We start from the raw sequence: 13,931 nt of genomic DNA on the forward strand, positions 1-13,931 counted from the left end.
GAGAGTTTAGACAAAACAGAACCCTCGTTCAGTACGTAGAAGTATGCAGAAACTGATATAGCCAGAGAATTTTCCATTATTCTTTGGAAGGAATACATTAGAGATTTGTTTACAAGCTCGGTTATAATCCCCTAAACAATACAAAGATCAAAACTGCGTACCAGTCTTCCAAAGGCTAGTTTCTTCATAATTGACAGTTAAGACCAGCAGACAAACATTTGGTGAAAAAAGAATGATATTACAAATCAAATAATATGCCAGCGAAACGTAGCAGATACAACTTGGTGACCAAGTTTCATTAAATTTTAATGTGAAACCAGTCACCAGAAGAGGAAATGTACAAAACCTGATCTTTTGTTTCCTTCATTTGTGTTCTTTTGCTTGTAACTTACATCCCAGATGAGGATGTCCGGTTTATCCTTTGTGCACCCAGTTTTGGAGCAGCAGGTTTAGCTCCTCTCCCTCTTCCTGCGGATAAAGGTTTTGCCTTGGTCGTAGGAGGGGGAGCTGCAATAGCTGCCCAGGGATCATCATCATCAACTGCTCCAGCTGTTTTCACATTCAATGGTTTCGAAGCAGATTTTGGAGGAGGAGCAGCTATAGAACCCCACAAATCATCATCTTCATCTTTCGTCACCTTCACTGTACTTTTAGGTCGCAAACTTTTAGCTGCTAAAAGGAAAGAAAAGGAAAAGAATCACCCAATAAATATATAGTCTCAATGTCTCAAATCTCTCATGAAACAAGTAACTAGAAGGACTCAAGTACCAATCAATGTACAGGATAAAGGATGAACATAAAACTTTTCAGGCATTTCTACATGCACCAAAAAAAAAAAAAAAACCGTCTGCAACTCCATATTTAAATAATCACACAGATTTCTAGTTCAATGCAATCGAGATCATCTATGGTTATTACTTCATTAATTGATCTAATTTTAACATATTCATCATGAATTATCTATGCATATACATGTTATATATTTCCAGTCTTGGACCATAAACATTACGACTGGAAACTCAACTCCAAAATTCCACAATTGAATGGACAATACTACCTTGTGGTTTAGGCTGCGAAACTGGTTGTGACACAGGACGCTTCTGAGCTGCCTGAATATTTGCCAGGGCCGGAGATGGCTTTGGCTCTTCAAGGGGTTCAATATCATCCCATCCATCTTTCTCACTCTCCTCTTCTTCATGAATGCCATTTTCAATTTCTCCCCAGCCATCAGTTGAAGTAGGGGATGGAGGCATGGGTTGATCGGCAAAGTCTGTACTGGAACTTACACGGTGGACTGGTTCTGTACTTGGCGTTTCTATTAGTCCTAAAATTGTCACAGAAAACCAACATAAGAGATGGAATAATTGAATGAACACAATCACCTATAATCAGGTAAAAGTAAAAACCAAAAGTGCAGCATAGTATTAACTTCATTCCAAAATAACAAGTAGCAATTTATCAATTGCGTAATTTGCAACAAATACCTGAGCTGGCTGTAGAGGTTGTGGTAGTTGCAGGAGTGACAGAATTAGCAGCAGCAACTGGAGCTTGATCAGAAGGTTTACCTTTAAGAGTCAGGGAGCTCATGGCCCATCTGCAAAGTCAGAAACTTAGTGCTCAACACCCAAAACATAACCCTTGGCAAAGAGAACCAACATAACCCATCAAGTGGCTATAACAATTTTTTGACCTGCCTTTATAAATCATTTAACTAATTAAGCTAGCTGAGAAGAACTAATGCACCTTACAAGGAAACAAATTGGAACATAAAAGTTTCTACGGTCACGATTTCCATGGGTTCCTCTTGAGGATAGCAATCAATATGGCCCCCCTACTGTATAAAATGTCTGATCAACTTACCCCAGTAAACTAGCATTTCCTTGCATTGATGAGATACCTAAACTTGTAGTGCCAGCAGCATCTCCAGCATTACTCTATAAAGAACCGCAGAGAAAAAGAATCACGATAACAAATACCATACCATAGACAATAGCAAAGATTGCTTAAAACATCCCATGAATATTCAGATTTCTTCTCAAATTTTTTTACCATCATATAAAGATACAACAGTTTGATACAGACAATGATACTAATACCATAATGTTAAATATGCCGTCACTATTAGCTGAATCAGAACATCCACACTAAAACGTAAGACAAAGAGTCATCTAAAGATGAGAAACAAACACCAAAAAGCAACAGGATGTAACTGAATAAAGAAGTAGACACAGTTAACTGCATGTTGCCTGCATGCTTGAAATAAACACAATGTTACCTATTAAACATAAACATACACTGCTTGCAGCAATTTGAAAAATGCCATAAAATTATAATTTAACAATTCTAGGATATCTGCAGCCACATCAATTTATTGCAGCACCAGATATTAAGAAGTTTTAGCCTGGTCCAAATGATCATTTAATGCTTAAAATCTACAAATGAGGAGCTGCAAACTGTTTCATCAAGGATGGAAATTTTATGCTGAATGCTGTAGAATGCTGATCAAGAAAAGACATGACAGTTAAGATAAATATATGATGTAACATTTAATTCTTGCTTGATAGCACCAAAACTACAGTCAGTTCACATTTTCCTAATTTCAGCAGCAGAGGAAAAACCATGTTAAAGCTAACCTTCTCATTGTATTGCTTCACTAGCTGTAAAAATTGATCAACTGCTTGAAATGACTTTGACCTTACATCACTGCTTAAAAGACGAGCAAAATTCTTCATGTACACTTGAGGAATAATAATAAAAAGGCAACAATAACTTAACTGTCCAACAATAATATAACCTGTCAGGATCAATGGTAAGTACAACAACATTTGGAAGAATACGTGTAGCAATCTCAGTGATGTCATAGTAAGAACTGGTGGCACATAAAGCCATAACTCCTGCCACAAAATAATTTCATATTAGTTTGATGACACCTAAAAAGACCAAGAAGACAATTGCTTTGAAAATCAAAGAAAGCATTTCCAAAACCAAGGATACCAGAAACTAGCTATAAACACATATACCTGCTCCTCGGGCAGGAGCGAAAGTATCACGCAATGCACGGACTGTAAAAGCATTAATCAAAACTCTCTTCCGAGTCTGCAATTTAGAGTCAACCAAAAGATGGCAATTTAACAGGAGGTTGTTAATTACACTTTCACAAGAATCAGAATAGCTGACACTTAAAACAAAGAGGATCATGCCACCAAATACTGACATCTCAGATAAGATTGTCAGGTAACTCAAAATACTCAAGAATGATTGACCTAGAATCTACTAACCCCTTCATTTAGGTAGCTTGCAATGTTTCCAAGTAATATTGTGGTATTTGTTCTAATTGCAGGCTCTTCATCAACCTGCAAAACATTGCCACAATGTACAGAACATTAAAGAAGCAAATGATGTTAAAAGGGGAAGCAATCCTCAAACAAACTAAATGAGAAACTTAATAGTAATAATTAAAATAAATAATAATAATAATAATAAACCTAACCAAAGAAAGAACATAGAACACTACATTGAGAAAAACTATGCATTACTATGCATACCTGTAACTTGGAAAGATATTTCAACAAAGAACCTGACATAGTACGTTGTGAAAGCTGCAATGAAAAGTAAGCAAAGCATCAGTTAGAAAAGACTCACAATCAAATCACAAGCTCATCTCAAACTCGACCTTGAGTTTTGTTTTTTATTTTCTTTTTCAATAAATTGTACTTGAAACACTTTCAACATAAATAAAACCATTGAACTTTGCACACAATAAGACCTTCTTAAACATTGTTTGTCCTACTTTGTTCACGTCCAAACATACGTAAGACCATCAGCATATAATAGGGAATTCATTTCTATATTTATCTATTCTTCTATTGCCACTCATCTGAAGATCCTCATTTCAGCAGTGGTCACTTAGGAATGGTGGAACTTGACAACAACAGACAATAGAAAGTCTGAAACATCTGTTGTAACATTTTACGCCAAGTACTTCCCATTGGAACAATCATAATTTTCTCCATCACCCAAAAAGAGTCATGCTACCTTATGTTGCCCACTCTTGGGTCCAAGTGTTAACCTGGTGTGTGCCCACGACAAATATGTTCAATTCCTTGTGAGCTCTTCCATATATTTAGAGGATAATATCCACAAACATTTGTCTACTTTGAATTGTCCAATATGTGATTGATACAATACAATAGGAAAATAAGAGATCCGAGTAACATAGCTGCTACCAGACGGTAAGATGAGCATACCTTAGGAGCCAATACAAGCATGGACTTAAGAGTCAACTCCCGGAGAAATGCAGACGTGTCTGCAAATCCAGTAGCAACATGGGGGTAGACCTAGTTATAAATGTCCAAATCAAAAATCAATATTTGCTATGATTATCAGGAGTTCGACTTAAGTAACTAGAATCTACTTGAATCAGATAGAACTATAAAAACCATCACTCTCTTGTGGCTTGCTTACTTGCTCATCAACAACTTGATTTGATAAAGATTCTCCAAATTGATCAATATGCTGTAGGAGAGCAACGCGAATGGCTCGGTCATTAGAAGCAAAAAGTTTCACAATTGTAGGCAGCACCTGCAAGAAGAATCAAAGGTCTTGTTCAGTCAGCCAAAAGTAATACAGCAAAAGTCTACATGTTTAAACACAGACTGAATTTTTATACGTAAATCAAAAATAAAATCACATGTATAAACTAAACAGAAATGAACAGGAGGATGACCTTCAGAGTAAATTCTTCAGCCGAAAGCCAAGAACCCATTTTCAACAGTGCAGTCAAAGCAGGGGCCGCAGCCGAACCAAATTCAAGGGAAGAGGCTAACAAAGGAAGTAACTGCAGAAGCAGATTATACAATCATAAATTGGCAGTTGAAATTATGGATGATTGGTCTTTATTAACTTATCAGACTCGAGTTTCAGAAGTTGCACCTTCTTCAACACAATTTGGCGAGGAAGCTGTTCTGCTAAATTAGGAAGCTTGCGAAAGAATGTATCCTTCTCAACACTGTCTTTCAAACTAAGAATTTCCATGAAATGTATTGTGTCTACCAACTTATTTTGGAAATATTCTGACAATAAAAGCATTTTAGAATGTGGTATTAGCACAAGGCACAAACATGACAGAGAAGAAGGAATATGAGAAACAAATGCAATAGTGGTGAAACACATGCAAAAAAGATTATATACACAAAGAAAAACTATGAGATGGCATTGAGTTCAAAAGGCAGACTTCAGAAGAACCAAACAGAAGCACCAAATAAAACAGATAGCCACTTACCAAGCCTTCTGATGAAAAACAAAAAAGACAAATAATACGATCATGAGGAATCACAAGATCCCTGTTTCTAAATAGAAAGCATCCAAGTAACTTTACTTTCACGAAAGTGTGCCATCTCTCTTCATCACCACAAATCACACCCATGACAGCCATACTCAAATCCTTCCATCTGCATCACCTTATCTAGGAAGACTTCCCACAACTCAAACTCAGATCTTCATTTGTCTCCCTACTTTAACATTTTTTGTTGGGGTGTTAGGATTAGTTTTAGAACATTTATTCTATTTTCTTCATCAACTGATTATTCCTCTTTCATCTCCCAATGCTTCCCACATAATAGTAAGAACCAAAAATAAAAGGCTATATGTGCATAAAAAGTTTCAACTGTTGTTCAAAATGTAAAATTAAACCTCAAACAAAAAGTACCACAACATATAAATAACAGAATGAAGACATTATACCCAAGAAAACAGTTCAGAATAATTTATCAAGGATAATAAATGAACCTACAGTCCACCCAAAAGAAGAGCATAACAACCAAGAAATAACATAAATACTCTGTTGCATGAATAAAGAACAGTCCATGTTACTCCAAAGAAGTCAACAATTAAGTGTAATTGGACCAAGAATTAAAGATGAATCTCCTGCTTATAAAGCAGCCTGTTTTACTAAGACTTCTGAGACTGTTGGCATAACTACAATAGACTCAAAGAAAAGGGCACTCACCACTGTTTTCTATAAGCTTTGATGTATTCAACCTGCGAGATGGCATGGAGCTCAAGAGCCGCTGATAATCTGGAAGCAGCGACTGTGAGACAAGAAAGTAGGCAGATGAATATGAAAATGAACCTTGTGAGGGATCAGATGAAAGCACCCAACAAGCGCTATGCAAACTCAGGTATGCAAACAATAATAATAGCCATTAATTTGAGGTATGTTACACACATCAGGAACTAACTGGTACATAGCTTGTAATCGTTACAAAAAGAGCTACAAACCTTTGGAATAGAAGCAGTGTTACGCAGCTCCTCAGTTTTGCCCAACTTCACGCCGGAGAAGATCTCATAAATAAGACATCCTATCAAATTAAATAAAAATGTTCAAATTGAATAGAGAATCATATAGAAGAAGAAACAGATAAATAACTGAACATGAACCAAATCACAAATACGTAATGATTATCTTTGTTTTCATTCATCCACTTAGGATGCATTGATACATTCATATGTGAAAACATATTTTTGAATGCCTTGTAACGAACAGTGCATATAAAAGACAGTTGTAAAGATTTTTTAAATTTGAAACAAATCTCAATTTAAAAACAAGCAAAGAATGCCCACTAGCAGCATAGCCAAATGAACCTCTAAAGCTAAGCTTATTCAGTCAATACTGGTGCCTAACAGCCAGTACCAACTCAAACATAAAATACATAAGAAAATCCATGCCAGGAAACATTCCTTTTCAAAATGTAATATCATGTCATAAATACACCCAAGACATCAATATGATAAGACTTGGATGCTCAAAGCATTAGCACAAATAAAGTGATCACTCATTGACCCACCTAATTTATAACACCAATATATCAAAAGAAACAATACAAGCTTACCCAAACCCCAAGAATCAATAGCCCATGGTGGAGATTTTCTGATTGCGACCCAGTCAGACTTTGCCAATTCCATTGGTTTGTATTGAGATCCAACAAGCCATTCATATTGCTGATGAAAACAAAAACATGGTTAAATTCGACTATCCATATTGGAAAGGCAGGCTTGACAAAGAAAAAAAGAATGAAGAGTTGACCTTGAGAGTCCACAAAAAAAAAAGAAACAAAAAAGAGAGAGACATTGGTCTGCTAGAAAAGACTTCATAGCATAAACTATGCGAAGTGAAAATTTAAAATACAAAAACACATAATAAAAAATTTTGTATAACAATTGAATGAAACATTTCATCTATGAAATCTTGATGCTGCAAAAAATAAGATAGGCTGCAATTATCCTGAATTTAATATGTAAATGTAATTCCAATGCCAATATTCAATAACTAATGTAACTAAGTAGGCAGGACTAAAACCACTTCACTTCATATGGCTTGTTATCAGTTACTTTTATGTCTTGTGTCTTTAATAATCTATTCAGAAAAGCTTGGCTCTTCTTTAAGGAGATATTTAGAATTCATTCCAGTAAATTACCTACTTGAATTGGAAGATTAGAATAATATATACGTCATATTGAGATTCAAAAATAACTGAAACCCTTGGCTCACATCCAAACACAAGCATTACCAGCATTGGTCCTGAAGCAGATTCATTACCCCCATCATACTCAGATAGAACATCAAAAGCATGTAGCTTCCAGTCCAAGGTCTGAGTTACAACAACACTTGCCAAACAAACATTGCCATGAACCTGTACCATCCAAATCTAGTCAAAAAATTGATTCTGAAAGAGAAAAGAGTGGATTAGAGGTCCAGACCTATCAGCAGCTTCTACAAATATACTTTAGATCAATGACCCTCACATGCAACAGGAAAACCTCAAAACCAAGTGCAAGCAGATTGATTGGGAACAAATAATATTCAAACTGTGCATTCATTGAGGACTAAACAGAAAGACTTGAATCATGCATGCTGGCCACTAGGCATAGTTTCATAAATGCAATATATTTCAACATAATTTCAGTTTATGTTATAATTGCATAGAATGTTAAAGAACTACAAGATCACTCAACTTAATTACTTAAAGTAAACCTAAGCACAGAAAACATTAGAATCAAAGAACTTCCAGGTAAGTTGGAGAACTGCCTGACTGTACCTCTTTGTTTTGGTGAATGCAATGAGCGTACAACATTTACAGTGAAAAGAAATTCCAAAGAAAAACTAAATTAAAAAAAAATAGTAATAATTGATCCATCTTAAAATGATGACTGGTTTAATTAATATTAAAAGGAAAAAGAAAAACACGAGCATTCAATGAAATTCTTTTATCGAATGTCCATAGAACCATATATCACGATTCATATGCTGTCTATTTCAAATGTAGAAAGCAATTTCCCTGAGATACCAACTGCTAATTGCTCTCACATAATCATGAGCAATTCAAATGCAAGACGCAAATCCTTTGATTACCATGGCAAGTACATTGGCGTGCATTAATGCATGGACGGAAGAATTTATTAATGGCTTCATACTATATACAGTACACAAGTTGCTCAATCTCTCATATGATAACTGACTCTTTTCCAGCAATCATGTCAGAAATATGCTAAATCTACAGTTGATGGCATTTAGAATATTAAATAACTAAGCATTTTTCAAAGTTCTGTCACTAAAGATCTAAAATTGCAACTAGTTTGAAATACTTACAAGTTTGCAGTCGTTATTTAAAAAGCTCACGGCTTTAGCTATTTGGTGCAGCCCCCAGGCATAATATTCATCCCTACCAAAAAAAGAAATCACAATCTAAATTTATAAAGGTTTTAAACAACAAAAAATGTTCTCAATATTCTATGTATGATCGCCTCAAAAGGGGAAAACAAAATTTCAAATAGGGCATAATTTATTTCCAATGTCAGCAACTAAAATATATATTAAGCATTCTGGGCATCAGAACAAGCAGAAGACTAAGTGCAGTTAAGTGAATATACCTTTGTGTACCTTCTAAACCTAGTTCCTTGATCTTCTCTGACAATGGCATAACAGGCTCTGTGACAATATAGATGGTAAATTTTGTACTAGAGCCATCCAAAGCTTCAACCTCAGTACTATGAAGAAATGACAAAATATTTGGATGCCTCACCTGTAAAAGGAGCAAAAAGCTTATTTCAAGGCCCAGAATCCAGCAACTATTGTATATAACCAATAAGACCATTATGCATTGGACTGGAGAGAATAACTTCAAAGACAACTGATACCCCACTATTTACTGTTGATTTTACCACCAGATTGTTGCTTCTAAAAGCAAGAACAATAAGCCAAAAGTGCTTATATGTGTGTGTGCTTTTTCTTATATAGAAAGCAAATGGCTTTTGAAGACATATCAATAAAAAAATTTAATCTTGTTAGGTTTCAAAAACAAGTGATTTTAGTTTTACATGAAACAATTATAGTGAAACTAACGATGAAATTTAGCCCATTTGGTTATTCTAACAAAAGGAAAATAGCAAAAGCCAATACGAAACAGAACATGGAGAAAGCATTTGACCTCATAATCCTAATGAATTGCGGCAGCGGGCAGGCAACAAGTACAGTTACTTACAGTTCGAAGACGCTTAACACCATTTCGACCAGCAGCTAAATGGCCATCTTGCGGATTACTACCGGAAAGAGAAAATATAGACACCGAAGATCCATCATCCTAACAAGGTAACAAACAAAAACATTGAAATTGCAGCGAAAAAAAGGCTGATTCAAGCACAAGATCCAATAGTGATGAGTTAAGCTACGTAATCACCGAGCAGAACAATGTGATTAAGCTTGAATTAAGCATAAAATTGAAAATCCGGAGAAGTTACCTTGGAAGTGCCGCGAGAGTGCGACCAAGAGCCCCAAGCGGAAGGGTAAGGATCCCCTATGTTGTAAGGTAGATCCTTGAGGCCCGTTCCAGATCCCCCTACCACTCCTTTCAAGAATTTGAACATGTTTTCCCCTTCCTCTTCTTCCAATCAAGTATGAATCGGATATTGACGACAACGACGACGACGACGATCTGAAGAGAGAGAGAGAGAGAGAGGTTCGATCAGCCAAAGTGTGTTATGAGCTAAGAGAGAACAATTTGATTGGAGGGGCAATTTCGACAAATTAATTTTTCCTTTAATTCTGTGCTTCGCGGTTTCACGAAGCTCTGGTACTCCCTCATTTCGGTGACCGTATATTGGGCTTGAATCCAGTATCATGTGGCCTGAGTTTTGGCCCGGATTAATTCAATTAATATCCATCTCTTTTTTTCTTTTTTTTTATTAATTTTTGAGGTACTAAACTCGAATTTAATTAAAATTTAATTATTCATATTTTATTCTAATATAATTAAAAATTAATATTTAATATCCAAAACCGATTATTAATATTCACAAAAAAAATCGAACATGACATATTAAATTATAAATAATAGGAGTATCTATCATAAAATTTGTTCCAAACCCAAACTTGAAATAAAAAATAAATTCAAAATTAATAATTGTGTATATTATTAATATAAATTAAAATTTAAAATCATATTCAGAATAATTAATGAATTTTAATATATATTACATTAATTATAAGTAGTATGTAAAAAATATATATATAACTATTATGATCAAATTTGGAATTTGGTTGTCTTATGATCATTACTTAAACTTTTGATGGGTCAAACTTGATTATAAGATATTTTTATTCTATTTAATTGAATCAAGTGATTTAAGGTATCCGATTATAAAGTATTTATTATCATCTCTACTCATTCGAGATTATTTAATTAATCAAAAATTTTGACCGGTTGATATCATGCTGATGTTAATTGATGTGTGTCATTCATAAATAAAAAATAAAAAGAAGAAAAGCTTTAAAATAACTAATAGAGATTGAAATTTTTCACAATGTTGGAACAAAATGCATGCATCTTACAACACCCCAATACTCAAAAGCATAATGCAAAAGTCCAAATACAGTGCATTAAGAAACTTGTATGATTCAAATTAAAACACCCTTGGCTTTGCAACAATGGTTGAATGCTTCAGGATGTGCAAGCTGAACTGTCCTCCCTTCTCCGAAGTGTCAAGCTTAGCCTGTCCTGGAGGAGGCAACAGCTCAAAGTTCTGCACCAAGCGTCCCAACGTGATCCCCAAGATTGGCAGCGCAAGGATGATTCCTGGACAGCTCCTCCTTCCAACACCAAATGGAAGATACCTGAAGTCATTCCCATTGGCTTCGACCTTGGCTTCCTCCTCGAAGAACCTTTCGGGCCTGAACTCTTCTGGGTTCTTCCATTTGGCTGGGTTGTTGGCTAACCACCATGCATTCACAAGGACCTTGCTCTCTGCTGGGATGTCATACCCACCAAGCTTGGCATCATGGAGGTTCATGTGTGGGACTAGTAGAGGGATGGCCATCCGCAGCCGCAGTGTCTCCTTGATCACTGCCTGGAGATAAGGAAGTTTGTGGGTGTCAGGTTCGGTAACCGGCACGCCGGGTCCGAGCACGGTGTCGATTTCATTACGAAGCTTCTGCTGGATCTCAGGATGGTTCACAAGCTCAGCAATGCCCCATTCAATTGACCATAGTGTTGTTTCAATGGCTGTGTATCATCACAAAGAAACTGCTTCAATGAATAGATTTGGTATCATCACAAAACTACAAATTCAACCAATAAATGCTGAGTTGGTATGATGGTAACAGGCAGCAGATACATATCCTGTAGGAAACTACAAACGTATGGTCATGATGATTATATGGGGGGAACCTAATTTGGTTGGTTGGTGGCTGGTCCTAGTTTCCAGCTTCCAACTACCACCAGACTGCTAGCAGTCTGTCACATGACCACATTTACTCTATTGAGCCATTTGCCTTGAGAAATTCAATTCATAATGAAAATTTATACATGATGTACACATACTTGAAAGGCAGATGTTCTTATTTTACCTCAATTTGGTCTAAAAACAATTACATACCCATTGAAATGAGTCCTATAGTAAGCATCTAACTATAGCTAATAAACATCAGACATGTCAGAGTAACCATGTGCATGCATGAGGCTGAATGTTGAGACACATCACATGTACATATATCCTTAATTAGTCAATTTTGGGCATCTCAATCATTGATTTTCAAAAGCAAAACATTGCTAATAGTAATCCATTATAGGGTTAAAACTAATTCGTTATTCTGGTTAAAAGTCTATGCATTAGAAGTCTATGTATTAGAATCATTAGGTGCTTCAGTTTTGTACCCAAAAGTCTTAGTGGGTTGGAAACTTGCGACAAGGTACATAATTATGACCATTACTAATGACTTCAGCTGATGACAAACAAGTCCTGAGGTTTGGTAAGAGTTGGACTGACACAATTTTCAAACCTTAAAAGCCAGCAAAAAGTAAACAGCAAGAAGAAACCTAGGAACTTACCAGCAACATTGATATTCTCAACAATGTAAAGGACATTGTCTTCATTGATCTCTCCCTTCTGCTGAGCATCAAGAATGTGATCTATAGCACACTTCAGAGCGTTGTTGTCACTTATTGTTGTGCTTGCAAGATTCCTGCAAGATTTTCATTGGAAAATTCCCATGTATTTAAGCACCAGATTTATAGATTCCCTAGCAGTTTATTAGTATAATTGATCAGCTAAAACTACCAGGAAATTAATTGCCAGGAAAACTTACTTCCTCTCCTCAAGGAAATAGTCCTTGAAGAGTTGCAATCTCATTTCCTTCACTTCCTTGCATAACTTCAAATACCCTCTTAAGAATGGCCTCAAGATGGGGATGAAATCGCCATAGTTGTACTCAAAGCTCTGAGCCAATCTACTCCTCTCTCCATTCAAAGCCTTGAGTTTTACAAACAAAGGATCATCCTCACTCTCAAACCTCCTATCGAACATGATCCTGTACATGTTGTTGTACATCATAAGCTGCAATCTCCTCCTCAGAACAATCCCATTCGTCGCCGCCTCTGGATTCTTCCTCACATCTTCAACGACCCTGGCAACCTCGTCTTCCCATCCATGTCTATACTGCTGCACCACCTTGTTGGTGAAGAAAGGAACGGTCATGATCCTCCTCATTTTGCGCCAATGTTCCCCGTACACGGTGAAAACCATGTCCTGCCCTTTGCCTGTGAAGATATCAAACACAACATTCCTTGTTCTGGACCCGAACTCAACTCCCTGAGTGTGCAAAACCTCTTTGGCCAGCTCCGGGGAAGAGACAACCACAAGGTTACGCTGCCCCATGCGGAGCAAGAAAATGTCACCAAACTTCTTGGCTAAGTCGGTGAGGTTGCGGTGGTTCAAGTCATCACCAACCTGGAGCCAGTTGCCGAAAACAGGCACTGGAATGGGGCCAGGAGGGAGTCTGAAGCGCTTGCTGCGAAGCTTGGAGATCAAAATGGCTAAGATTACGGTGATGAATAGGGAAACAAGAGCTTTCTCTAGGAGGAGGAGGTCCATTTTGGGTGTTGGTTTGGGGCTGCAGGCTAAGAAAGAGAGTCATTGAGTGGTAGAGTTATATAGAAGAGATGAAGAGTTAGGTGCATAGGCAAGTCCCAGGAGGGGGTTGGTGGAGAAGAGTGGTGGAAGTGAGATGGGGTAGGTGGCGAGGTGGGTGAACGAAAAAAAGCAGACAAAATATAAACAGATGATGATCTAAAAAAGAAAAGTTGGGTGATGCTTTGAGAGGCAGGATCACCTCTAAACCAAATTAGATGTGCTTGAAATTTCTTTTGGCCTTTAATTAAATGTATGGCTCTAGTGGCTAGAAGCAATTACTTAGTGGAACAGCTATGTATGATTTACCTGTTTTTGGCTCGTTCTTATCAATAACCTTTCTCCGTTTGCAATTTGCATGGTAGTTGTGGATTGTGATGGCGTGATGAGCTAACCTAACATTAAACAAAGTTACCTTTGACAAGATGGTCCCAACACAGAAGAAATGCAGTGGATTGCAATATTCAATTGTT

General features: G+C 36.6%; 2 protein-coding genes across 3 annotated transcripts; both read right to left on the bottom strand.

Moving 5' to 3' along the window:
• Positions 1-44: 44 nt before the first annotated feature.
• Positions 45-10,048, bottom strand: CTEXP (kinase family with ARM repeat domain-containing protein). Of its 2 annotated transcripts, none has more exons than XM_007011300.3 (21): positions 9,796-10,048; positions 9,540-9,638; positions 8,929-9,080; positions 8,648-8,720; positions 7,569-7,691; positions 6,891-6,999; positions 6,280-6,359; positions 6,008-6,089; positions 4,933-5,072; positions 4,727-4,837; positions 4,465-4,581; positions 4,248-4,337; positions 3,546-3,599; positions 3,279-3,353; positions 3,021-3,096; positions 2,795-2,894; positions 2,634-2,703; positions 1,861-1,934; positions 1,485-1,594; positions 1,058-1,324; positions 45-669 (listed from the first exon to the last, which is right to left on the bottom strand). In XM_007011300.3, exons 1-21 carry the CDS (start codon positions 9,919-9,921, stop codon positions 389-391), a joined length of 2,409 nt encoding a protein of 802 aa, XP_007011362.3. In that variant the 5' UTR covers positions 9,922-10,048; the 3' UTR covers positions 45-388. The 2 variants fall into 2 exon arrangements, with proteins under 2 accessions (XP_007011362.3, XP_007011363.3); XM_007011301.3 differs by having other exon boundaries at positions 45-672.
• Positions 10,049-10,822: 774 nt separating this feature from the next.
• LOC18587499 (trans-cinnamate 4-monooxygenase-like) lies at positions 10,823-13,572 on the bottom strand. The gene is made up of 3 exons (XM_007011303.3): positions 12,638-13,572; positions 12,381-12,514; positions 10,823-11,555 (listed from the first exon to the last, which is right to left on the bottom strand). The coding sequence occupies exons 1-3, from the start codon at positions 13,420-13,422 to the stop codon at positions 10,957-10,959; spliced, it is 1,518 nt and encodes a 505-aa protein (XP_007011365.3). The 5' UTR covers positions 13,423-13,572; the 3' UTR covers positions 10,823-10,956.
• Positions 13,573-13,931: the final 359 nt, after the last annotated feature.

This window comes from Theobroma cacao, chromosome 10 (genome assembly GCF_053813885.1).
Source record: "Theobroma cacao isolate CCN51 chromosome 10, ASM5381388v1, whole genome shotgun sequence".
Classification (NCBI taxonomy): Eukaryota; Viridiplantae; Streptophyta; class Magnoliopsida; order Malvales; family Malvaceae; genus Theobroma; species Theobroma cacao.

Coding starts and splice junctions, on each gene's coding strand:
- CTEXP (XM_007011301.3), bottom strand. CDS start 9,921: ATGTTCAAATTCTTGAAAGGAGTGGTAGGGGGATCTGGAACGGGCCTC. Junction 5,073..6,007: donor AAAGCTTATAGAAAACAGTG/GTGAGTGCCCTT, acceptor TTTTATTGTCAG/AATATTTCCAAAATAAGTTG. Junction 3,600..4,247: donor TGCTTGTATTGGCTCCTAAG/GTATGCTCATCT, acceptor TTTTCATTGCAG/CTTTCACAACGTACTATGTC.
- LOC18587499 (XM_007011303.3), bottom strand. CDS start 13,422: ATGGACCTCCTCCTCCTAGAGAAAGCTCTTGTTTCCCTATTCATCACC. Junction 12,515..12,637: donor TATTTCCTTGAGGAGAGGAA/GTAAGTTTTCCT, acceptor AAAATCTTGCAG/GAATCTTGCAAGCACAACAA. Junction 11,556..12,380: donor TGAGAATATCAATGTTGCTG/GTAAGTTCCTAG, acceptor GATGATACACAG/CCATTGAAACAACACTATGG.